Source organism: Scyliorhinus torazame, chromosome 5 (genome assembly GCF_047496885.1).
Source record: "Scyliorhinus torazame isolate Kashiwa2021f chromosome 5, sScyTor2.1, whole genome shotgun sequence".
NCBI classification, from domain to species: Eukaryota; Metazoa; Chordata; class Chondrichthyes; order Carcharhiniformes; family Scyliorhinidae; genus Scyliorhinus; species Scyliorhinus torazame.
Genome location: NC_092711.1, coordinates 272176082 through 272199644, shown reverse-complemented (window position 1 = coordinate 272199644; position 23563 = coordinate 272176082). Strand labels below are relative to the sequence as shown.

The window sequence follows — 23563 nt, the reverse complement described above, 5'->3', positions numbered from 1 at the left end:
CTCTATTTCTCTACTCTGCTCCCCTGGATGCACCACAAACAACTCACTTTTCCCCATGTTCAATTTATACCCTGAAAAATCCCCAAACTCCCCAAGTATCCGCATTATTTCTGGCATCCCCTCCGCCGGGTCTGCCACGTATAGTAGCAAATCGTCCGCATACAAAGATACCCGGTGTTCTTCTCCCCTAAGTACTCCCCTCCACTTCTTGGAACCCCTCAACGCTATCGCCAGGGGCTCAATCGCCAGTGCAAACAATAATGGGGACAGAGGCATCCCTGCCTTGTCCCTCTATGGAGCCGAAAATATGCAGATCCCCGTCCATTCGTGACCACGCTCGCCACTGGGGCCCTATACAACAGCTGCACCCATCTAACATACCCCTCTCCAAAACCAAATCTCCTCAACACCTCCCACAAATAATCCCACTCCACTCTATCAAATGCTTTCTCGGCATCCATCGCCACTCCTATCTCCGTTTCTCCCTCTGGTGGGGCCATCATCATTACCCCTAACAACCTCCGTATATTCGTGTTCAGCTGTCTCCCCTTCACAAACCCAGTTTGGTCCTCGTGGACCACCCCCGGGACACATTCCTCTATTCTCATTGCCATTACCTTGGCCAGGATCTTGGCATCTACATTTAGGAGGGAAATAGGTCATGCGGGTCCTTTTCCTTCTTTAAGAGAAGCGATATCGTTGCTTCAGACATAGTCGGGGGCAGTTGTCCCCTTTCCTTTGCCTCATTAAAGGTCCTCGTCAGTACCGGGGCGAGCAAGTCCACATATTTTCGATAGAATTCGACTGGGAATCCATCCGGTCCCGGGGCCTTTCCCACCTGCATGCTCCTAATTCCTTTCACCACTTCTTCTACCTCGATCTGTGCTCCCAGTCCCACCCTTTCCTGCTCTTCCACCTTGGGAAATTCCAGCCGATCCAAGAAGCCCATCATTCTCTCCCTCCCATCTGGGGGTTGAGCTTCATATAATTTTTTATAAAATGTCTTGAACACTCCATTCACTCTCTCCGCTCCCCGCTCCATCTCTCCTTCCTCATCCCTCACTCCCCCTATTTCCCTCGCTGCTCCCCTTTTCCTCAATTGGTGTGCCAGCAACCTGCTCGCCTTCTCCCCATATTCGTACTGTACACCCTGTGCCTTCCTCCATTGTGCCTCTGCAGTGCCCGTAGTCAGCAAGTCAAATTCTACATGTAGCCTTTGCCTTTCCCTGTACAGTCCCTCCTCCGGTGCTTCCGCATATTGTCTGTCCACCCTCAAAAGTTCTTGCAGCAACCGCTCCCGTTCCTTACTCTCCTGCTTCCCTTTATGTGCCCTTATTGATATCAGCTCCCCTCTAACCACCGCCTTCAACGCCTCCCAGACCACTCCCACCTGGACCTCCCCATTATCATTGAGTTCCAAGTACTTTTCAATGCACCCCCTCACCCTTAGACACACCCTCTCATCTGCCATTAGTCCCATGTCCATTCTCCAGGGTGGGCGCCCTCCTGTTTCCTCCCCTATCTCCAAGTCCACCCAGTGTGTAGCGTGATCCGAAATGGCTATAGCCGTATACTCCGTTCCCTTCACCTTCGGGATCAATGCCCTACCCAGCACAAAAAAGTCTATTCGCGAGTAGACTTTATGGACATAGGAGAAAAACGAGAACTCCTTACTCCTAGGTCTGCTAAATCTCCACGGGTCTACACCTCCCATCTGCTCCATAAAATCTTTAAGTACCTTGGCTGCTGCCGGCCTCCTTCCAGTCCTGGACTTCGACCTATCCAGCCCTGGTTCCAACACCGTATTAAAATCTCCCCCCATTATCAGCTTTCCCATCTCTAGGTCCGGAATGCGTCCTAGCATCCGCCTCATAAAATTGGCATCATCCCAGTTCGGGGCATATACGTTTACCAAAACCACTGTCTCCCCCTGTAGTTTGCCACTCACCATCACGTATTTGCCCCCGTTATCCGCCACTATAGTCTTTGCCTCGAACATTACCCGCTTCCCCACTAATATAGCCACCCCCCTGTTTTTCGCATCTAGCCCCGAATGGAACACCTGCCCCACCCATCCTTTGCGTAGCCTAACCTGGTCTATCAGTTTCAGGTGCGTTTCCTGTAACATAACCACATCTGCCTTAAGTTTCTTAAGGTGTGCGAGTACCCGTGCCCTCTTTATCGGCCCGTTCAGCCCTCTCACGTTCCACGTGATCAGCCGAGTTGGGGGGCTTCCTACCCCCCCCACCTTGTCGATTAGCCATCACCTTTTTCCAGCTCCTCACCCGGTTCCCACGCAGCTGTATCTCCCCCAGGCGGTGCCCCCCCCCCCCCGCCCATCCTCCCCCATACCAGCTCCCCCCTCTCCCCAGCAGCAGCAACCCAGTAATTCCCCCCTCCCACTCCCCCCCCCCCCCGCTAGATCCCCCGCTAGCGTAATTACTCCCCCCATGTTGCTCCCAGAAGTCAGCAAACTCTGGCCGACCTCGGCTTCCCCCGTGACCTCGGCTCGCACCGTGCGACGCCCCCTCCTTCCTGCTTCTCTATTCCTGCCATGATTATCATAGCGCGGGAACCAAGCCCGCGCTTCTCCCTTGGCCCCGCCCCCAATGGCCAACGCCCCATCTCCTCCACCTCCCCTCCTCCCCCCATCACCACCTGTGGGAGAGAGAAAAGTTACCACATCGCAGGATTAGTACATAAAACTCCTCTTTCCCCCCTTTTTAACCCCCCTCTTTGCCCCCCACATTCGCCCCACCACTTTGTTCAAACGTTCTTTTTAATAACCCACTCATTCCAGTTTTTCTTCCACAATAAAAGTCCACGCTTCATCCGCCGTCTCAAAATAGTGGTGCCTCCCTCGATATGTGACCCACAGTCTTGCCGGTTGCAGCATTCCAAATTTTATCTTCTTTTTATGAAGCACTGCCTTGGCCCGATTAAAGCTCGCCCTCCTTCTCGCCACCTCCGCACTCCAGTCTTGATAAACGCGGATCACCGCGTTCTCCCATTTACTGCTCCGAGTTTTCTTTGCCCATCTAAGGACCATTTCTCTATCCTTAAAACGGAGGAATCTCACCACTATGGCTCTGGGAATTTCTCCTGCTCTCGGTCCTCGCGCCATCACTCGGTATGCTCCCTCCACCTCCAACGGACCCGCTGGGGCCTCCGCTCCCATTAACTAGTGCAGCATCGTGCTCACATATGCCCTGACGTCCGCTCCCTCCACACCTTCAGGAAGACCAAGAATCCTCAGGTTGTTCCTCCTTGCGTTGTTTTCCAGTGCCTCCAACCTTTCCACACATCGTTTCTGATGTGCCTCCTGCGTCTCCGTCTTCACCACCAGGCCCTGTATGTCGTCCTCATTCTCGGCTGCCTTTGCCTTCACGACCCGAAGCTCCCGCTCCTGGGTCTTTTGTTCCTCCTTTAGCCCTTCGATCGCCTGTAGTATCGGGGCCAACAGCTCTTTCTTCATTTCCTTTTTGATCTCTTCCACACAGCATTTCAAGAACTCTTGTTGTTCAGGGCCCCATGTTAAACTGCCACCTTCCGACGCCATCTTGGTTTTTGCTTGCCTTCCTTGCCGCTGTTCTAAAGGATCCACTGCAATCCGGCCACTTTCTTCTCCTTTTCTCATCCGTATCCAGGGGGGATTCCCTTCTGGTTTACCGCACAGTGTTTTTAGCCGTCAAAATTGCCGTTGGGGCTCCTATCAAGAGCCCAAAAGTCCGTTTCACCGGGAGCTGCCGAAACGTGCGACTCAGCTGGTCATCGCCGCACCCGGAAGTCCTGTAATTGTTTTTAGATTGCACTTTGTGTGATGAGATGCAAACTTTCAAGTTTATTTGTGAAAATCTGCCTGGAACTTTTCAAATAAAACTTTGTGAAGGATGCATCCATCTCCATTACTTTTTCTATATAATTTTGAATGTCTGTATGTGGAGTAGGATCATCATCGAACTGTATGCCTGCATGTTTGCTTCTACATACTGTTATGAATGTATGAAATTGGTATATATATTGTATTTTATATCTGTTGCAGTAAGGTTTTAAAAGCCTGGGTTCAAGTATATATTAGTTGCAGTAATATTATTGAAGAACCTAGGTTAGCTAAAGCTGTAATTAAGAAGTTGTAAAAGTGAGGTCACCATGGTTGTTAACCATTGACTTGTTTCCATTTGGAGGGCCAATGGAATGTAATGATGGCTGGACATTCCCTGGAGAGTAGATAATTTAAGGGGGAGTGGTGTTCAGTCCCAGCTAAGCCGGTCATGGAACTTGGTGGGTCACAGATGATGTAATTAATGGGAGGAGCCAGGTTTGTCAGGAGCTTAGCAGTTTGATATAGGATTTTAAGTTGAACAGCAGTTTTGTCATGCTGTTAAGTTGAACAGGTGTACTGGTTCGTCTCTTGAAAGGAACTCTCTCCAAATGTCTGCACAGCTGAGCACCTAAACCTGTTTTGTTAACTTTATTTATAAATGTATTTAAACTGTATTGAGTTGCTTAATTGTAATTAATGGCAGGCATAGTAAGTTCAAGTGTTTCCTTTTGTTTACGAACTGTTCGACTGTTAATTGTAAAGCTGTTTATTTGATAATGTGGTTAATTCTGTGTGTAAATTAAAGTTTGTTTTAACATGAAAGATACCTATTGGTCGGAGTCATCACTCTTGGGGTGAAGTACCCTTTCTTCGCAATTTTACAAATTAAAAATTGTTTGGGGTTCTCATTCGATATCCTAATGAATGTTGGGGTCTGGTATCCTAACAATACCCACACTTCTTCAGTGGGTTTGTGTTAAATTGAAGATGAAGTAATTGATAGGTTTCAGATATGCATATTATTGGTTTCATAATGGTTTTTTTAACAAGATTCCAATTAAGGCCCAATTTAGCGTGGTCAATCCACCTACCCTGCACATCTTTGAGTTGTGGAGATAAAACCCATGCAGACACGGGGAGAATAGGCAAATTCCACACGGTCTGTGGCCCGGGATCAAACCCGAGTCCTTGGTGCCTTGCATCAGCAGTGCTAACCACTGTGCCACCCTATATTATTGTTTACAGATATGCATATTATTGGTATGAATGTGTTAAAGGAGCACTTGACTTTGAACCATTAACCAGAATTCGCAGTGCACGAAGTACTGTCATGGTCTGACTTTTAAATGTGTTGCAAGTTTTAAAGTTAAGGTATTGTAATTTTTTCCCCATGCTTGCTGTAATTCCATGGTCCATAAATGAAGATCTGGCTCTCCATTTACTCAGTATTTAATTAAACCAGGCTAGAAGGTCCTAAGTTAATGCTGTAATCCATGTAACTGATAGTACTGTGTACAACAGGAGTAGTTCAACATTGACTCTGCACCCTTGAACTGGGAAGAATATCAACCAAAGTTTCTGCTCCTGATCACTAATTACTGCAAGGAAGGTATGTGTCGTTATTGGATGAGGATAGGATTGAGTTCATCTATGATTTTCTCTCTGACCGTAATTTACCAGTGCTAATTGTAGATCCACACATGAAAATTATTAGTTGGGCTACTAGAGGGACGCCAATACCTGTGGAAATGAACTGACATTAGATTCACATCTTCAGGAGAGGGATGAGAAATTTGGGATAAATAAAAGGATATAGAATACATGGATTTTGTAAAATGTTAAACTTATTACTTCAGTGATCAGTTTCTGCAGAGCAGGATGATAAATATCTGGAAAGAGCAGGTTAGAGATGAACTTTGACCTGAAAACAGAGGTATTTGAGCACGCCAGATCTGTTAGTAATCCCATTGTAATCTTTAACAATCCTTATTCATGTGAGCTGTTTTCATTTGTAGGGATATGGGCCTTGAATTATTCAGATCCCATGTAATAAGTGATCGGAAGGTTCAAAATAAAACTATTGATGGGATTCTTCTGTTAATTGAGAGAGAAAGAAATGGGGAAGCTATTGATCGTAGTTTGCTTCGAAGTCTCTTAAGTATGCTATCAGATTTGCAGGTAAGATTTGAATTTTTTCAGATGTAGCTAACCCAGTTGTTTTCATTTATAACAGTTAAATCTATTATTTTTCTTTTAGATATATCAAGATTCATTTGAACAAAGATTTTTGGAAGAGACTAACCGTCTGTATGCTGCAGAAGGTCAAAGACTGATGCAAGAGAGAGAGGTATACAACAGGTTGTCTTTGCCAGCCCAGTTCGAGGAAATCTGTTGAAGTAGCATGTTGATGAAACACACTGCCAAAGAGCTGCAGAACATTGCGTTAATTAGGTTATTATCAGCACACCACAGACATGTTTTTAGGGACATGGGCCTGTAATTGTTCTTATCCTAACAACGGAAGGAAAATTCAAAATAAAACTCTCGATGGGATTCTTCCCTTGACTGAGGGAAAAAAAGTGTTTATTGCAGTTTGCCAGGTATTTAATTTCCCTGATTGAGAAATAATCGACTGAATAAAGATATTCCAAAACTGTCCTCGTGAAGAAAGTTTACTCTGCCAGGTGTCAAGTTACCAAATTAAATCTGTTTAGGTAGTGTCAATCAAAATCCTGATTGGCTTATAATGCAAAACCGGTTGTAATTTGGCAAAATTGGCAGTTACACTTGAAGATGTAATGGAAAAGCGAGTGTGACAAAAGAAGAGATATGTGAATCTTCCAAGCAGTATGATAATTCTTCAAATTCTGGAGAGATTACATGATCAAGGCTTGCATTGCAAAAAACGATTAAGACTGAGTTTATTGATTTCGTAATTTTGAAAGGAATTGATAGGGCAGAAAGATCAACTTTTTGACAGAACCTTGAAATCAGAGCCATGCCCTCCAGTTGTGAAGCTGGGAAACGTGTCTTCACACGCAGTAATACAAGTAAGAAACTGTTTAGCAGAAGGATCAGTAGGTGCTAGCTCAATTTATCATTTAACACCTAAGTTTGATAGATTCTTGCCACCCAAGCGTATAAAGGAATCTGAAGCCAAAGCATAGAACATAGAACATTACAGCGCAGTACAGGCCCTTCAGCCCTCGATGTTGCGCCGACCTGTGAAACCACTCTAAAGCCCATCTACACTATTCCCTTATTGTCCAAAGGTCTATCCAATGACCATTTGAATGTCCTTAGTGTTGGCGAGTCCACTGCTGTTGCAGGCAGAGCATTCCACGCCGTTACTACTCTCTGAGTAAAGAACCTACCTCTGACATCTGTCCTATATCTATCTCCCCTCAATTTAAAGCTATGTCCCCTCGTGCTAGACATCACCATCCAAGGAAGAAGGCTCTCACTGTCCACCCTATCCAATCCTCTGATCATCTTGTATGCCTCAATTAAGTCACCTCTTAACCTTCTTCTCTCGAACGAAAACAGCCTCATCCCTCAGCCTTTCCTCATAAGATCTTCCCTCCATACCAGGCACCATTCTGGTAAATCTCTTCTGCACCCTTTCCAATGCTTCCACATCCTTCCTATAATGCGGCGACCAGAATTGCATGCAATACTCCAAATGCGGCCGCACCAGAGTTTTGTACAGCTGCAACATGACCTCATGGCTCCGAAACTCAATCCCTCTACCAACAAAAGCTAACACACAGTATGCCTTCTTAACAACCCTCTCAACCTGGGTGGCAACTTTCAGGGATCTATGTACATGGACACCGAGATCTCTCTGCTCATCCACACTGCCAAGAATCTTACCATTAGCCCAGTACTCTGTCTTCCTGTTATTCCTTCCAAAATGAATCACCCCACACTTTTCTGCATTAAACTCCATTTGCCACCTCTCAGCCGAGCGCTGCAGCTTATCTATGTCCCTCTAACTTGTAACATCCGTTTGCACTGTCCACAACTCCAGCGACTTTAGTGTCATCTGCAAATTTACTCACCTCTCCTTCTACGCCCTCCTCCAGGTCATTTATAAAAATGACAAACAGCAGTGGCCCCAAAACAGATCCTGGTGGTACACCACTAGTAACTGGACTCCAGTCTGAACATTTCCCATCAACCACCACCCTTTGTCTTCTTCCAGCTAGCCAATTTCTGATCCAAACTGCTAAATCACCCTGAATCCCATGCCTCCGTATTTTCTGCAGTAGCATAATGTGGGGAACCTTATCGAACGCTTTACTGAAATCCATATACACCACATCAACTGCTTTACCCTCATCCACCTGTTTGGTCACCTTCTCAAAGAACTCAATAAGGTTTGTGAGGCACGATCTACCCTTCACAAAACCCTGTTGACTATCTCTAATCAAATTATTCCTTTCCAGATGATTATACATCCTATCTCTTATAAACCTTTCCAAGATTTTGCCCACAACAGAAGTAAGGCTCACTGGTCTATAGTTACCGGGGTTATCTCGACTCCCCTTCTTGAACAAGGGGACAACATTTGCTATCCTCCAGTCTTCTGGCACTATTCCTGTAGACAAAGATGACTTAAAGATCAAAGCCAAAGGCTCAGCAATCTCCTCCTTGGCTTCCCAGAGAATCCTAGGATAAATCCCATCTGGCCCAGCAGACTTATCTATTTTCACACTTTCCTGAATTGCTAACACCTCCTCCTTATGAACCTCAAGTCCTTCTAGTCTCGTTGCCTGAATCTCAGTATTCTCCTCGACAACAATGTATTTTTCCTGTGTGAATACTGACGAAAAGTATTCATTTAGCACCTTTCCTATCTCCTCCGGCTCCACGCACAACTTGCCACTACTGTCCTTGACTGGCCCTACTCTTACCCTAGTCATTCTTTTATTCCTAACGTATCTATAGAAACCTTTAGGGTTATCCTTGATCCTACCTGCCAAAGACTTCTCATGTCCCCTCCTGGCTCTTCTTAGCTCTCTCTTTAGGTCCTTCCTAGCTAACTTGTAACTCTCGAGTACCCTAACTGAACCTTCATGTCTCATCTTTACATAAGCCTCGTTCTTCCTCTTGACAAGTGTTTCGACTGCTTTAGTAAACCACGGTTCCCTTGCTCGACTATTTCCTCCCTGCCTGACAGGTACATACTTATTAAGGACACGCAGTAGCTGTTCCTTGAACAAGCTCCACATTTCCATTGTGCCCATCCCCTGCAGTTTTCCTCTCCATCCGATGCATCCTAAGTCTTGCCTCATCGCATCATAATTGCCTTTTCCCCAGAAATAACTCTTGCCCTGCGGTATATACCTATCCCTTTCCATCACTAAAGTAAAAGTAATCGAATTGTGGTCACTATCACCAAAATACTCACCTACCTCCAAGTCTTAACACCTGTCCTGGTTCATTACCCAGTACCAAATCCAATATGGCCTTGCCTCTCGTGGCCTATCTACATACTGTGTCAGGAAATCCTCCTGCACACATTGGACAAAAATGGACCCATCTAAAGTACTCAAACTATAGCGATTCCAGTCAATATTTGGAAAGTTAAAGTCCCCCATAACAACTACCCTGTTGCTTTCGCTCCTATCCAGAATCATCTTTGCAATCCTTTCTTCTACATCTCTGGAACTTTTCGGAGGCCTATAGAAAACCCCTAACTGGGTGACCTCTCCTTTCCGGTTTCTAACCTCTGCCCATACTACCTCAGTCGACGAGTCCTCCTCAAACGTCCTTTCTGCCACCGTAATACTGTCCTTGACTAACAATGCCACCCCTCCCCCTCTTTTACCACCTTTCCTGCGCCGAATGAAATATCTGAACCCCAGCACCTGCAACAACCATTCCTGTCCCTGCTCTATCCATGTCTCCGAAATGGCCACAACATCGAAGTCCCAGGTACCAACCTGTTCACCCACCTTATTCCGGATGCTCCTGGCATTGAAGGAGAAACACTTTAAACCACCTTCCTGCCTACCGGTACACTCCTGCAACTTTGAAACCTTACTCATGACCTCACTACTCTCAACCTCCTGTATACTGGAGCTACAATTCAGGTTCCCAAGCCCCTGCTTTATCTCTAGCCTATTTTCTGCTTTTCAATTCCCTCCTGTCCTCTTGGTATTTTGTGAATGATCCGAGAATGCTCTTTGCTCATCCAATCTATTGTTCATGCATGATCTTTACTGGTGAGTGTAAACAGGCTGGAGGGTGGGGGAATTAACAGCTAAATTAAGTTTCATTCTACCCCAATGTTTGTATGATAGCAATCAAGTAGGGACTTTTGTCCTACTTCTCGCCCCATTCCCCTTTCCTCTTTATGCTGAAGCGAATTGAATCATTTCTAAACAGGTGCATATGAAACCTGGGGTATTCTTGTATATGTAACTTTGTGTTGCACTGATCTTTATTCCATTTAGGTTCCAGAGTATTTGCACCACGTTAATAAGCGTTTAGAGGAAGAAGCAGATCGGGTTATCACTTACTTGGATCAGAGCACACAGTAAGTACAAATTTTGAAGAACTTCGTGTAGTCATTGCATCTTATAATGTACTGTCCAACTAACCTAAGTTTTGCAAGAGGTTTTGATTCGTAAGACCCGTTGATTCATTTTTTTCTTGACCTTTCAGAATGCCAACACATTACAGAATCCAACTGTTTCATGCACAAATCTTGTGTTTTGGCTTCAAGTATCCTTGCTGTAACTTGCTCCAACTGTTTTTTGCTCTTTGCGCAGAAATGCTCTTGACAGCTGTCCTAAACATACGCCTTTTGGGACACTGAACCCACATCAGTAGTATTGCATATGATTGAAAATACAAGTATGTTAATTATTGCTTGAACATGTCTGCAAACTATGACTTGGGTGATGAGGAGTTGACATATAAGCTTTGGACTGGAGCTCGTGTAAATTGTCATAATTCTGCACTACTTCAATTCAAAGTTTAGTTGAAAGATGGCTCAAATGCAATTTCTAATGTTTGATACTTGGTATGACAGTCAGGATTATTTTTCGGGGGACTTTTGGTGGCAGCATTTAGAAGGAAGTCGCACGTAAGGTAGCTCCTGCTAGAGTCCTGGGTTTTTGGTCCTTTTCACCCGGTTCCCAGGGGTAATTGTTGGACAGACTCGTCCCATTTGAGAGCCTTTTATGTGAGGATGTCATAGAATCCCTACAGTGCAGAATGAGGCCATTCAGCCCATCGAGTCTGCACCAGCCCTCTGAAAGAGCACCCTACACAGACCCACTCCCTACCCTATCCCTGCAATCCCACCTAGGGGGAATTTAGCATAGCCAATCTACCTCACCTGGACATCTTTGGACTGTGGCAGGAAAGCAAAGCACCCAGTGTAAACCGATGCAGACACGGGAAGAATGCAAACTCCACACAATCACCCGAGGTTGTAATCAAATCCAGGACCCTGGAGCTGTGAGGCAGCAATGCGAACCACTGTGCCACCATGTCAAAAGACTCAAAAAAGGATATTGGAGGTGTGAACGGTAGCCCGTCTGAGGAATTGAGCCAAGTGCGGAGTCCTGCGGGATGGAAGATGGCTGAGGCAAGCTTATCGAGTGGGGCTGCACCTATTATGGTGGACACGCTGATGGTGGTAATGGCTGTTGGATTTGAAAGGCAGTTAGACAAACATTTTGAGAGGCAAGGGAAGGAGAAGCTGCAGACCCTCAAAGTTGGTGGATAATGCTTTGGTCCCAATAAAGGAGGCATTGGGGAAGACCTCTTGAGAGGTGTTGAAGGAAGTGGAGGAGACTGTTGCGCCATAATGATCAGCTGGCCCCGCTGGACGCTGAGTTGCAGAGAGTGGAGGAAAGAAACAAGAGAATTATAACTAAGGTTGAGGACCTGGAGAATAGGTTGAGGCGGCAGAATCTCAGGATCGTGGGGTTGCCCGAGGAAGTGGAGGGTCTGAGGCCGACTCAACTTTGAGTTGATGTTTATGATGTCAGTCTTCCCTTTATTATCGGAACGAGGCAGTGCAGTCCCGTGCAAACATCATTACTGTCCAATGAGTCTGCTCTTTCACAGTTTTGCCCTGCACAACTCCCATCGTTGCCGTGCTTGTGCCTTGTCCAGGCTATTGGCTCTGACAAATTCATCTGCTTCCTCTGGGGGATTAAAGTGATGTTCCTTTTTTTGGTACGTGACCCAGAGCCTAGCTGGGAACAGCATAGTGAAACGTACACCGATCTTGTACAGGGCCAATTTCACCAGGTTAAACTTGGCCCTGCGTTTTGCTAGATCGGCCCCAATGTCCTGGTAGATTCTGATTTTGTGTCCTTCCCAGGTGCTTGCTTTTGTCTGGCGCGGCCACCATAGCATCCTCTCACTGCCTTTATGTCGGTGGAGCTTTGCGGTAATCGCCTTGGCTGCTCTCCGGACTTTGTTTTCGGTGCGACCTGTGCGCCCCGTTGAGCTCTGGAGGTTAGGGGAAGCTGTCTCTCCCGACTAAGTTGCCCAGCATTTGGGCGATGTAGTCCGACGGGTCCTTGCCTTCCGGCAGGCCCACAATCTGGATATTTTGTGGTCGGGACCTGTTCTCCTGGTCCTCGACTTTCCCCCTTAAGTTCTCCTGGACCACCACCAACCTTTTCACTTCTGCCTGAAGGGCAACAATTCTGTCACTCTGATCTGTTGAAGCTTTTCAAGGTCTCCAGAATTCTAAGCCTTTTGATGGCCATGTAAGAAATAACCAGCCCCCCAGCATAGGCTTGAGAAGACTCCCATAACATGGAGGGGGTGACATCAGAAATGGAGTTAACTGAGCAGGAAAAGCTCAAACTCGAATCATCTTAAAATAGATAGTAAACGATGTATCCCTAAATAGCGAGACCGCAAACCGCCACAGCCTAGATCTGGGTGGAGGGGGCGCCCTCAAACAGATGTCCCAGGAAGACTGGGGCATTGTCAGAAATTACAATGCTCCCTATCGAACAAGAGATGAGCAAATTTAGGATCACCCTAGGTAGGCACAAAAAATAATCTATTCTGGTGTGACGCTGAAGTGGAGCTGAGAAAGTAAAATCTCTATCCCTAGGAAGCAAAGGTCTCCACACACCCAAATAACCGCCCTCTTCACACATATGCCAGAACTCTAGCCTGTAAAGTGGGGATTTTCGAGTGACCGAGAGCTTGTTCATCAAGGGGTTCACCACCCACAAACTAATTGCCCGAAGCCAATTCTGCAAAGTCAAGAAAAGCTTTTGTCTGGCTATCTTTAAAATTGTGGAAACTAATGATTATAGGCCTGGAATGTTGATTGTCCCTTGACCTCGAAGACCGGATGCCGTGTGCCCTTTCCAGTTTGAAATGCTCAGCTTTCACATCCAGCCCAAGCAAACATGGCAGCCAGATCTCAAAGAACTTTGTTTTTTGAAATAAATTTAGAGTACCCAATTCATTTCTTCCAATTAAGGGGCAATTTAGCGTGGCCGATCTTTGAGTCGTGGGGTTGAAACCCACACAAACACGGAGAATGTGCAAACTCCACATAGACAGTGACCCAGTGCCGGGATTGAATCCGGGTCCTCAGCATTGTGAGGCAGTGCTGCCCTAGCTCTCAAAGAACTTAATCGCGCTTGCCCTTCACTCCCTCAGGCAGACTAACGAGTTGGATATTCTTTCTCTGACCTCGATTCTCCAAATACTCGAGGATTTCTGCTTTTCCAAGGATTGAATGCGAACCTCAGCTGAAGAAGTAACGTTTCTGAATTTCCGGATTCTTCTGCCTCATCAAAACTTTTATTGGTATTCTGCAACTCCGTCTCATGAGCAGTCAAGCCTTGTTGTCAGCACGCCGAGGCTCTGATCAATAATTCTGATAATGTTGGCAGTCATCATTTTCTGTGCCTCCAAGTGCATCTCAGTAAGCACCAGGTCCAGAGACTTCCCGAGGATCAAGTTGCCATATTGAAAAGGCAGCGCCATCCCTGCTGAATCTAACTGCGCCCTCATCGCTGGATTTCTTCTTGTTTTTCCAGCATAATCTCATCAATATTAATCCAGAAGTCACCTAGGGACGTAACGCCAAACATTAAATCATGGATTCGGCAAGCCTGTGCCGGGCAATCGTGATAAATGACAGATTATAAACCAGAGTCCACGGAAAAGCTGTTATTCCTGCATCACATGGTTCTTTTCCTTTTCTATTTTGATGACCTCTTGTAAAGATCAAGGATCCTGAAATATTCAATTCCTAACCTTGGTCAATCCACACCCATGTCTTTGGAATGGTTATTAAATCAAACACCTTAATTTCTGTCTGTCATCAATTCATCTATTTGATTGTGAATGCTTTTTAAATTCAGGTGACTGCCTTTAGCTTGATTATTTTTCTTTTTCCCTAGTCACATAATGCCATATTAAATTTATTATGCTCTCTATTCCTTTGCAAAACTTCTTCCTTACCACTCTTTCTGCCATGCAGTTAACCTTTGTCCCTGTGGTTCAAATAATCCAGAGTTTATTATCTGAGATTTTGCTTTTAATTTCAACCCTAGCTTCTTATATGCTGTCTCAGCCGAACTGTTCTATGCATACTGTTGGTTCCTTCATGTACCATGACATTTGAATTCTCTCCCTCACAATACAAGTTCTTCTTGAGACACAAGTTGAGCCCTGGCACCAGGCAGGCAACACAACTGTCAGAACTCACTGTTGCAGATGCAGAGAACGGTATTCATTCGCCTGATCTGACGGTCCTGTTTCACTACCATATTCCTTTTCACTTCCTCCTTTGACAGTTTGCACATCCAGTTTACGAACTGTCCTCATCAGTGCCGACAGAAAGAATCTGTTGGATGAGGGAAGAGGCTGAGGCTGCTCCAGCTTCCACCTCTGATCCCTTTAATTGCCTGACTTGCAGTCACACCCTCCTGTCTGTGACCGGTATACCTGCACAAATTCTCCGGGCACCGGGATTCACTTTTCCAGCTGTCCCCCCAAGGGGTGTGACTGCTTCCTGGATGAAAATGTCCAGGTAATTATCCCGCCTCGATGCCCTGCAATTACTGCAGATGTGGTTGGCCAGAATCAGTGCTCTTCACTAAGTCCCACATGCTGCAGCATACTACTTCACTGCCATATCTATCAACTTTGCTTTATCTATTTCATTAAGATTTGTGAATTAATCAATTAAACATTTTTCAACCGAATTACTTAATCTTGTTCTAAGTCATGGGTAGATTCACTTAAATTTTTCCTGTCAAATTAATCCCTTCTCGTGTTATGTTACTTTGTGATTTTTTTTTTTTCTCTCTCATGCCATACCTGCTGCTTGCCCTTCTGTGTCTCTGCCGTGCTTCCTTTTTAATGACTAAGACATCTTTGATGTGCCTCTCTCCCAACTCTCCTTGGGCTCGAGGAAGTAGATTTTAGACTGAATAAAATGAAATTTGCAGGTGCTTAACTATTTTTGCTTTCTTTTATTCTGTATTTTTTAGGAAGCCTCTAATAGCAACAGTGGAAAAACAACTTTTAGGTGAACATTTACCAGCCATTCTTCAGAAAGGTAAGCTGGATTTTTATACACTAATTAGAAGTGTGTAACAGTATATCGAGTTCCACACCAGTGAGCTTTAATCAAAATCATTTGTTCATTCTTTCCTTGGAACTTGACAACCAAACGTCAGTAACAAGTTAAAATTTAGATTTACGCAAGTTACTTTATTCCATGATGGGATTTTTGATTTTGCGATGTTTCTGTATTTTTGTCCCATCCCAAAACAAACAATTGTTCTTAAAACCCTGCAGGTTTAAACAGTCTTTTGGATGAAAACAGGATACAAGATCTTTCTCTTCTTTACCAGCTTTTTAGTAGAGTTCGAGGTGGCGTACAGGTTCTTCTGCAACATTGGATTGAATATATAAAGGTATATCAAGTTTGGTTCTTAGCGTAGTAGTTAGCCTCCACTAAATATGAACTTAAAAAATGCAAGTTGCCGTCACCATTTTCTCCATTAAATTGAACAATTAGAAGGTATTTTGAAAGTGCTGTATTTAGCTTCTAATCACCAATTAATTTGTTGGCTAGAGCTTGCAATGCTAAACTTGATTTTTCTGAAGTGAAAATAGAAAATGCTAGAAATACTGAGCAGATCTGGCAGCATCTCAGAAGAGAAACAGAGTCAACAGTCAGAATTCTCCGGTCACCGGGATTCACTTTTCCCGCTGGCCCCCCACCAGCAGGTTTTGTGGCGGCGGAGGGTGGTTCCAATTTGGAAATCCCATTGACAGAATCCTTCCGCCAGCCAACGGCAAGCCACCAACACAAACGCAGCTGAGGGACCGGAGAATCCCACCCAACATTTCAGACTGTGGTTTTTCACCAGAACCCTGATAAGTATTTCAATGTTTTCTGTTGAATACTGCTCAACTCCCATTTGTAAGCTCCCTATTTCCAGTAACAGATGCGTACTTCCAATTCCTTTCAGTTACATATTCTGCCATTCTCTTGATTTTGTGGATTTTCCTTTTCTCCTCCTCACTGGTGTGAGGCCTGTAAAAATGTTTGGCTTTTGCTTATTGGGGCATCACACTATTCATATGCAATGTCTGATTAGTCAACTAACACCCCATAAGTCTCTTTCAATTCCTTTCTTGCATCCACCTCCCTAGGGACAAGTTCCAACTCACCTATGGAATACAAGATCCTCCTATTTCTGCTTACAGTGTGTTGTATGTTGCATTTTCTTCAGTTTCACAGCCTAGGTGGAAATTCTGACAATCTCTCTCTGAAATCTTACTTTGCTCTAGGTCCACAATGCCGTCTAGCTTTTTATCTTTTGGAGTTCTAATGGCTTTGTATTGAGACTCTATTTCCGGGACATGTATCTATAAGCAAAAAAAGAGTAAATCCTAATACTTACACTCACTCCCTTTTATGTCTGGTGTAATGCAGCTGTACTGTCAAAACGTTTTGTATACTGGTGGAAAGGTCCACTTTCACAGACAAACCCGTACTTCATCTGTGAGCTGAAAGATGATCTTGTGTGCATCATATGGGGAGTAATGTTCATTGGATGAATAATAATGCTACTTTTCTCATGAGGTGAACAATAATCTAATAGGTATATCTCAGGCTAAACTTTAAATCCGGTCATTAAGAAACAAAATTGGGCAAAGCAAAAGTTGAAACATTTAAATATCCAGTAGATAAATCGATGTTTCCTACTTAACTTGGAATCTGAGGGCAGCACGGTGGCGCAGTGGGTTATCCCTGCTGCTTCACGGCGCCGAGGTACCAGGTTCGATCCCGGCCCTGGGTCACTGTCCGTGTGGAGTTTGCACATTCTCCCCGTGACTGTGTGGGTTTCGCCCCCACAACCCAAAAGATGTGCAGGCTAGGTATATTGGCCATGCTAAATTGCCCCTTAATTGAAAAAAATAAATTGGGTACTCTAAATTTATAAACAAAAATCTCAACAAATGTGGCATGTCTATTGAAGTAACATTGTAAAGTACAAAACTTTTATTTCATGCACATGCAGATGGCTTTCAGTAAATTTTCCAACTCCGAGCATCAGTTAATAAAATCCCATGAGGAAATATTTAAAATGCAGTCTTCTATGATTTAAATTACCAGGTCACTGATCCAGCATACTGGCTAATTGTTTCTTATGGCAGTTAGTGATCCACATTTTACCCTTGTACTCACTAACTTTAGTTTGTAAAGGAGTTTCTTGAGCAATATCAAATGTCTTTTAGCTGCAAGGATGTACTGTCATGTTGTCCCCTTCGCCCTTCACCATTTGGGATTTAATCTTTTCAAAACTAACTGCAGCTAGCCCAATCTAACCTTTCGAAAACTGTTATTTTACACTTGCTACACGTATTATACTTACTTCCAATTTTTGTTTCTGTTGGCATTCTGATTACTGAGGTCAGACCACAGGTTCAGTAGCTGCTGGGTTGCCTTTTTTAATACCGGTAATTGCATTTCAACATTTCCAGTCTAGTGGAATATCCTCTTTGTTGACTCTCAATGGAAGATAAGAATGTGAAAAATAGATAAGAGTACCAGGGGGTGCATTCAGTTCATTAAGGTATTCATTCACTTATCTTAAATATCTAATGCACAGCATTATCTAATGTATGTAAGAGTTGCATGATAAATGTTGATTTTAGGATGGTGTGTTTGTTCATGGTCTTGGTAAAAGTGTCTAAAGTAGTTATGTAGTATGTTAGCCAAAATAAGAAATACGATTTTAATGCCAGCAAACATTTCAGGAAAGAGAATCAAAAAGTGGGCCATCAACTGAAGAAAGTGGGCATCTAAATGGTGTTGCTAACTTTCCGGTTGGTTCAATTGCTCTGTTTTATTCCCTTTGCTCTCGAGTCGCCAGATATCTTTATGATACCGCCACGAGGTTCATGTCCAAGTAATGATCAATAACTCAATACACCGATTAGCAAGATTCAAATCAAAGCACATTTATTATACACAGTAATTGCTACTCATGCACAAATTCTACGTCTAAGCTACTTCTATAACTAACAGGCCTATACTTAACTTCGGACTGGTCCACCAGGTCAGGGGAACAAATGGCCTTTCGTTCGGGTTCTGAGTCTGCGGGATTCGAAGTTGGTACGGATTGGTAGCTAGGAGCGCCTATCTCGTAGCGAGCATTGACTTGAGACTTACTTCTTTCGGCGGTCACTGCACCGGTCAAGGTTGGTTTGCGTTGCTGGGTGACCCGGGCAGGAAGAAGAGAGCGAGTTGAACTTGGGGGCTTAACTTTATAGTCCCCAGGGGCTTCCCGCCTCTCGGGGCGGACCTTGTACCTGGTTGTAGGTGATTGGACTTCGTTCCAATCGCTTGGTTCGATTTCTCCAATACTGGAGCGGTTCCCTGATCGATGGGCGGTCTTGAGGTGTTCGTTAACCTCTTTTGTGTTGGCTCCTGCTGGCGCCGGGGAGTCTGGCTTAGTTTTGTGTGTCCCAAATGTTGCTATTGTTCCTGGGGATTGCTCATTAGTATGTAGATGGCTGCTACATTATTATGCTGATGGTCGCTGGTATCGATGCTGTCTGGGCTTTTGCAGAGTTAAATACACAGCAAACCTGCACCTGCTGGTTTCTGCCTGTGTTGGCTGAATTTCCCTTCAGCCTTTGCCGTTCGCCATTTTAAATCTGGAGTTGGCCAATTTAGGTGGCTACAATGGTTTGTCACTGGTGGGTTTTAAAGGGATTCTTAATGGAAGTGATAGAGATTAAGCTGAAGGTTTTGAGAGGGAGATTTGCAGAGCCTTGCAAGGGGTGCTGGCCAAGGGAATTTGGAGCAGTTGGATCTGGCGATGGAGAAGACATCTGAGAGGTTTCAGCAGCAGATCCGTTGGATGATGTTATGGGGGTTGAGGTTGTTGGCCTTTGTAATGGGGAGACTATGTATTCAGCACTCACCTATGGATTCAGTAGGGTGCTTCAGTGGAGAGTATGCTCATTCAACCAGAGAACATGGCTGGGAGGGAGAATGTAATTGGTGTACATTCTTCCTTTCCCCTCTCCTCCCTTTTTCCTCTTTCCTTTCCTGAATGTTCTGCATTCTTGTAAGTTATATTCCCTTCCATCAGCCTAGCTTAGCCAACTCAATAATTTTTAATGACGCAGTAATTATTGGCTACAGTTTACCCACTTAATTTCTGAATGCTTAGTGCCTAGTCAGTGTCTAATGTAGATCCCTAAACATTGTCTGTGAGGCCATGTTGATGTCTGTTACAGGTCTGCTGGTAACAGTCCTTGAAAAATGGAACCAATGCTACTGTGCCAGTTTATTCTGCACCATTTAGCTAGTCAGTTATTTCTCTGTTAAACTTTCCTGTTTGTCTCAACTCCTTTACTTAGCACTGCAAGTATACCTTAGATACTGTCCCGTTCCATCTGTCTATATAATACTCCAAAATAATTAATTCCATAATCAGCTGTGTGATGAGACGATAATATTTTTCTCTGCTGAATCAGGAAAGATCAAGGTGAAATTTAATGGTGTTCAGACTTATAAACGGTTTTGATAAAGCCTTTGTTTGATAAAGCCTTTGTAAACTAGACCTGGTTTGTGTTTCGGTAATTGGAGGACATAAATGTAAAGATTATGAAACGAATGAAGGGACAAGTTGGGAATTTTTTTATTATACAGCTTGTTAGGATATAGATATCTTACAAGCAAGTGATGACATCAGAATCTGTAGTAGCTTTCAGAAGGGATATGAAATGAAATGAAAATCACTTATTGTCACAAGTAGGCTTCAATGAAGTTACTGTGAAAAGCTCCTAGTCTCCACATTCCGGCGCCTGTTCGGGGAGGCTGGTACTGGATATGGGTACATATTTGGAAAATGTGTTTTATAAAAGATAACTTAATGGCATGCTCACCCAGTCCAGTTTATCCTGTCTTCTGAGTCTGTCTGGGTTTGTACTGATAACAGTCATGGAGCTGTGTGAAGCCGTTAGTCCTGACTAAAAGAGGTCAGCAGAGGATACATTGTGATTTAGTCATAGAGATACAGCTCCATTGGCCTTATTCGAAGATCTCAGCAATTAGAGTGCTTTACTTGAGTCACCCTAGGCCCCTGCTATTTATTGTTGTTCCCTGATCCTTGCTGAAAAGGGCCCAACGATGAGCACTAGGAGATAATAGGATTTAATTTCCACATTTCAACAGATTTATTGTCTGAAGAATGGTCACTTCAAAGCTTTGAAGGGATGCAAGGGATGTGGTACCCTGGCAAGAATTTACATGTTGAAGCAAGAAACATTGGGAGGGACACTGTTTAAATCCCGATGACTGCAGCCAGATATGTTTCATTGCTAAATGGTGTAGTCATGTAAGTATTTCCAGTTGCAGTTAGTCTTCCTCAGAATTTTGATTAAAGTTGGTTAATTTTTTTATTCCTCAGACCTTTGGCAGTACAATAGTAATTAATCCTGAAAAAGATAAAACGATGGTTCAAGAGCTGTTAGATTTCAAGGACAAAGTGGATCACGTAGTAGATGTCTGCTTCCTGAAGAATGAAAAATTTGTCAATGCAATGAAAGAAGCCTTTGAAACCTTCATAAACAAACGACCTAATAAGCCAGCTGAACTAATAGGTATGGATAACAATTTGAAAAGTTTTAATGAACACTTTGTTAAACTGCTACCCTGCCTTTATTTCACAACAGTTATTAATTTTTACCTTGAAGGAGAGCATGCAGCTGCACCATAGCAAATAGTAGATAGGGACCCGGGTTCAATTCCAACCTTGGGTGAGTGCAGACCTGATGGGCTGAATGACCTCCTGCACTGTCGGGATTTGATGATTCTGCAATATGTGATAAAATTCTTCTCCTTCTAAAATAATGTCCCAGAGATCACAAAGAATATAAAACTGTTACATAAAACTGTTACATCTAGTGTGAATTCCCTGTTTTACCCTTCATGACATACTTAATGTCAGGCTTGAAAAGAAATTGTAAAGAAACAAAGACATTTGTTTGCTGCAGCAGCTGCTGTTGAGATACCCTCTGATACAAGAACAATTAAACTCTGATCTCACCTAGTGAGACACCAGATATTGTAGTCATAAATGTACATACCGCTTTAGCTTAACAGCTGAATGAATGATATAACATGGACTTTATAAAAGAGTATCATGTGACTCAAGCTGGAAGATGTGTTTTGTCACCTTAAATATGACATTTCAGATGACTAATTTAAAGTGATTGAATGAATTAATTTCATTTTTATTGTGCCAGTGGATTTTGTGTTCTGCAGATTATAGTGAGTTAGAGTATCCATCTCCCAGATCTGTCATCCACTCAATGCACCTACTCTGCTTTTCTGTCCCACCCTGTTGCACCCTCTTTTGTCCTACTGCGCAACTCATTATCCATCTCCCACTGGAAGATTGTGTAGCTTTAGTTTGCAAATCTGTTTTATTATCTTCAGGATTTGGTATTTTTATGTTTCCTATGTTTTTCACTTTTATTTGTTAACTTCTGAGCATCTTTATTGCATTGTGCTCGTGTGGTAAGAGTTGCAGTATATTTGTGATCATCTGCCCATGCTTTTTCTCCAATCTCTTCTCTCTCCATCCACTTCCTTTCCTCATTTCTCCTTCCAGTTTCTTCGCACTGGCACTATCCCAAGATTTAGAAAAGTTTAAAGCTTGTTTTCCAGAATTTTAAAAATACTTGAAATGCATGCAGCAGTTCAAACAGTATAAGCATTTAGAAGACAGAAATGCTAGTTCTTGTTAGAAAACCAACAGACCCACAAGAAAACAGGGGAGATGAGTGGCCAGAAACAGAATAGTAGATTGTGCAACATGTACAAAATTGCTTTCTATCTTGTGATTGGCCCAAAAGACTTAATCAGAAACTGGCTAAATGAATAGTTGATTTGACAATGTTAAAAAACTGTGACAAAAGTGTTATTGGAAGTAAGTGTTCTTTGACAAAGGTGTTACTCAGGAAGTGTGCGCATGTGTGATATTTGTAGTATGTACTTCATATCCTGTGATGCTGCTTGTGGAGGTAAACAACTGTAATTTTTATTTTAAAAAAATATTTAGAGTACCTAATTATTTTTTTCCAATTAAGGGGCAATTTAGCATGGCCAATCTACCTACCCTGCACATCTGTGGGTTGTGGAGGTGAAACCCACACAGACACGGGGAGAATGTGCAAACTCCACATGGACAGTGACCCAGGGCTGGGATTCAAACCCAGGTCCTCAGCACTGTGGGCAGCAGCGCTAACCGCTGTGCCACCGTGCCACTCCTAACAGCTGTAATTTTGAAGTTAGTTGATGTGTTCTGTGTGTAACAGAAGCAGTTTGACTTCTGAGGATATGGGCTGGAATAGAGAGATGTGCAAATGAGGGTGATTACACTAATGAAATGAAAGTATGAACTAGAAATTGAATTATTGTTTGCCTTTAACACGTATATGGAAGACTGTTAATTTACTTGTTTGAGAATCTGTTTTATTGTCTTCAGGGTTTGGTGTTTTTATGTTCACTACGTTTTGCACTTTCTAGTTACAACTTTGGAGCATCTTTACACTGCTAGTGTGATCTCTTGATAATACAAAATGTTAGAATGCAGAAATGGACGTTTCTGTTGGTCTTTTTTATCCTTATGATAGGTGTTTGTTTTCTTTTGTGGTACAATGTTGTTTCAGATGGGCAGTTGTTTCTGGTATAAACATCACTCAAAATAGTTTCTAAAAGAGAAATTGAGAACTATTTGAAAACAATAATAGCAAAAGAATAGGACTAAGTTCTTTCAGGGAGCCAACAGATGCTAGGGGCCAATCGGTAGCCTCCTTTGCTGAACAACCCGAGTGATTTCTGCCATTGATCTTTTGTGCATCTTCATCCCACCATTGGCTGTGGGCCCAATACAAAATTATAGAATAGTTACAGCGGCGAAGGAGGTCATTTAGCCTGTTGTGTATGTGCTGGCTATTTGAAGGGTCAGTTCACAGTGTCCACTTCTCCACCATGGTTTATGCACATATACACTCAGGTGCCTCTGCTCCTGCATCCTCATTGGAATTGAACCCTATATATTAGATATTATTTATGTATAATATATCTTTTTAGCATTCTTCCTACCAAAATGATTTACTTCACTGTTATTTACATTGAATTTTATCTGTCACTTGTTCGCCCTTTCCACCAATCAGTCCATGTCCCTGGAA

General features: G+C 43.5%; 1 protein-coding gene across 1 annotated transcript in view; it reads left to right on the top strand.

The window, feature by feature from the left end:
- The window catches only part of cul4b (cullin 4B), a 128046-nt gene that overhangs the window by 57577 nt on the left and 46906 nt on the right, over window positions 1-23563 (top strand). Inside the window, exons 6-11 of the mRNA XM_072505565.1 lie at window positions 5839-6001; window positions 6081-6170; window positions 10285-10367; window positions 15325-15392; window positions 15635-15753; window positions 20776-20968. Of these exons, the coding sequence (XP_072361666.1) occupies window positions 5839-6001; window positions 6081-6170; window positions 10285-10367; window positions 15325-15392; window positions 15635-15753; window positions 20776-20968 (716 nt within the window). The remainder of the gene's footprint in view (window positions 1-5838; window positions 6002-6080; window positions 6171-10284; window positions 10368-15324; window positions 15393-15634; window positions 15754-20775; window positions 20969-23563) is intronic.